Here is a 2,735-nt window from a genome sequence, read left to right on the forward strand (position 1 = left end):
AATTATATTTGTAATCATCCCAAACAACATGGATATAAATCATTCACTTGGGCGTACATTATTGTTCTCCAATTCTTAGGAAAATCCATCACTGCCGACAATATTGTAAAAAGAAGACAATATGACAAGACGTCCAGTTTCTTACCATAACATCAAAAAAGTACAGACGTGTGTGCCTGGCAAGTTTTGCACGCTTGTGCTTATATTCCATGCTCCAGAACTATATAAAATCTTACTTACAGTAGAACACTAATTTTCCTTGGGCTTCAAACGATCTCCTGCTGAGAAGACACATTTTATAACAAAACCCACCTATGTATTTATAAAACAACAGATCCTAAGCAAAACAAGAACATAAAAATGGCGGCTCATTAATCTACACATCATCTGCCACTTCAGTACGTTGAAGAAGCTTCAACAATCCATAAGTCACAGACATGGCAATCCATCCTCCAATGAGCACTCTGAGTCCTCCTTTCACTAGAGAAGCTCGGCCAAAGTAGGCACCCACCACCCCAAACATAAAAAGTGCCAAGCTAGAAACACCTGCAAGCACTCCAACTCTAACATTATAATCCTCAATGAAGGCTGCAGAGATCAAAGGAAGAAATGCTCCCACAGAAAATGCAAGAGCTGATGAGCAAGCCGCCAGAAGAGGATTCGGGAGAGCGTCTTTTTCACTACTGGTAATGGACTTTGGAGAAAAAGAAAAAACTTTCTTTTGGGTTTCTCCAGAGAAAGACAATGGTGAGGATTCGGGCTTCTGGGTTTCTATTCCATCTTTGTTGATCTTTGTTTTTCTCAAGATTGAGATTTCGACATCCCGTTGGGTTTGTACAGAAACGAATTCTCCAATGGCCATGCTGCAGGTTCCTGCTATCAGGGCTGCAAGCCCCGATAAAATCATAACTTTAGGATTGACTGCGCCGACACCCATCATTAGCGAGGCTGTGGTGAGCAGCCCATCGTTTGCTCCCAATACGGCGGCACGAAGCCCCTGCCCGATTTGGGATTCATGTGAACACTCTTCTTCTTCTTTTAACTGCTCTTCCTTCTCATTTGGCATTAAAATTGCAACGATTTTGTTTTCAGAAGGTGGTGATGGCTCTGCAACTCCTGCTTCGCCATCCTTTGTTACTTGCTTGGATTCCATTGCGTTTTTTGGGCTTCTGGTCGGTTCTGTTGATTGGGTTTCCAAATTGTATGGGTATTTAGTGTAGAGATTGTGCGTTTTTGAGATATGCAGAGTAGGAGTTAAGACAAAATTGAGGCATAGAGATGATCAACAACAGAGAAAATAAGAGATTGGTGAGGCAAGAAGATTGGAGGTGAGTCAAAAAGTTTAGTCGAAGCGCGTGGTGTACACGCCGAGGGCGCATTCTCTTTCTTTATACTTTATGTTTTGTTGTTTTCATGCATTTCCGTTAAAAACAGGAATAGAGTAGCCGTATTTGAGGTTCATTTGATATTAACTAGCGTATATCTTGAAAAAATCTATAAAAAAATGCGAGATAGTTTCTGGGAAAATCGTATCATACAATACAAATGACGAGATGGGATGTCCTCTTTATAAGATGCTTATTCTATATATATTCAAAAAAAAAATTATATAAAAAGTATCAAGAGATATTTAAAAAGAGTCAATGAGCTCTTGGTCTGCTAGTGAAGTTGAAAGATTCTTAATGAGTCCACTAGCTATATGATGAGTCTACTAGCTATATAATACAATTAGATTACGTATAATATAGCTATATAATATAATATTTGATATAATATAAATTGTATCATTATTATATATTATATTTTATATGATGTAAATTATTAAATCTATTTTATAATTAATAGTATAGTTATATAGTATTATATAATATATTCTACATTAGAAATTATTAAATATAATAGATAATATATTTTGTTTTATAGTTTTATCTCTATCATCCCTCTCTTTTTACATCTCTTTGTATCTCTCTCTTCCCCTCTATCTTTCCACTCTTTCTCTCTCCCCCTCTCTATCTCTACATCTATCACCATATCTCACTCCCTCCCTATCCCTGTCTCTATCTCTATATCTCTCACTTTCTCATACACACTCTCTTGTTTCTCTCTCCCTATCTCTTTATCTCTCTACCCCCTCTCCCTCTCTTGCCCTCACTCTCTATCACTTGTCTTTATGACCTCCTTTACCTCTCACTCTTGCCACTTCATCTCTATCTTCATCTCTCCCTCTCCCTCTATCTATATCTCATTAACTATCATTTTCTTGTATTCACTCCATCTCTCCCTCCACCTCTTCTGCCATATCAAAGCTATGTATATATGCACCTCTCTTTATATATCACTTTCTATATCTTCATCTACCCCTCTCAATCTTTCCTTATTTCAATCTCTATTTTTTCCTCTCCCCTTCCATCTCTCCCTCTCTCTATATTTATCACTCTCTCAACCCCTCTATATTTCCCAAGTTATATATATATATATATATATATATATATCCTTTCTTTCTACTCCTATCTCTCCATCTTTCTATACATATCTTTTTCTCTCTCCCTCTCTCCCTATCACTAGATCTCTTTTTATATCTCTCTTCTTCTCTCTCCTCTCTCTTTATTTCTCTCTATCGCTTACTCTCCCTCACTCTTTATTTTTTATCACTATCTATCTCTCTCTCACTCATATACAAACCTTCTTTCTTCCTTCTTGTCTATATCTCCCTATAACTCACCTTTTGACCTCTC

At 37.1% G+C, this 2,735-nt stretch overlaps 1 protein-coding gene across 1 annotated transcript; it reads right to left on the bottom strand.

Annotated features, from left to right (window-relative positions):
• Nucleotides 1-315: 315 nt before the first annotated feature.
• On the bottom strand, nucleotides 316-1,153 carry LOC131053569 (vacuolar iron transporter homolog 3-like). Its single transcript, XM_057988192.2, has one exon. The coding sequence runs from the start codon at nucleotides 1,151-1,153 to the stop codon at nucleotides 377-379; it is 777 nt and encodes a 258-aa protein (XP_057844175.1). The 3' UTR covers nucleotides 316-376.
• Nucleotides 1,154-2,735: the final 1,582 nt, after the last annotated feature.

This window comes from Cryptomeria japonica, chromosome 4, assembly GCF_030272615.1.
Source record: "Cryptomeria japonica chromosome 4, Sugi_1.0, whole genome shotgun sequence".
NCBI lineage: Eukaryota > Viridiplantae > Streptophyta > Pinopsida > Cupressales > Cupressaceae > Cryptomeria > Cryptomeria japonica.

Bases quoted from the DNA above. Each gene is read 5' to 3' on its own strand.
- LOC131053569 (XM_057988192.2), bottom strand. From the start codon at position 1,153: ATGGAATCCAAGCAAGTAACAAAGGATGGCGAAGCAGGAGTTGCAGAG.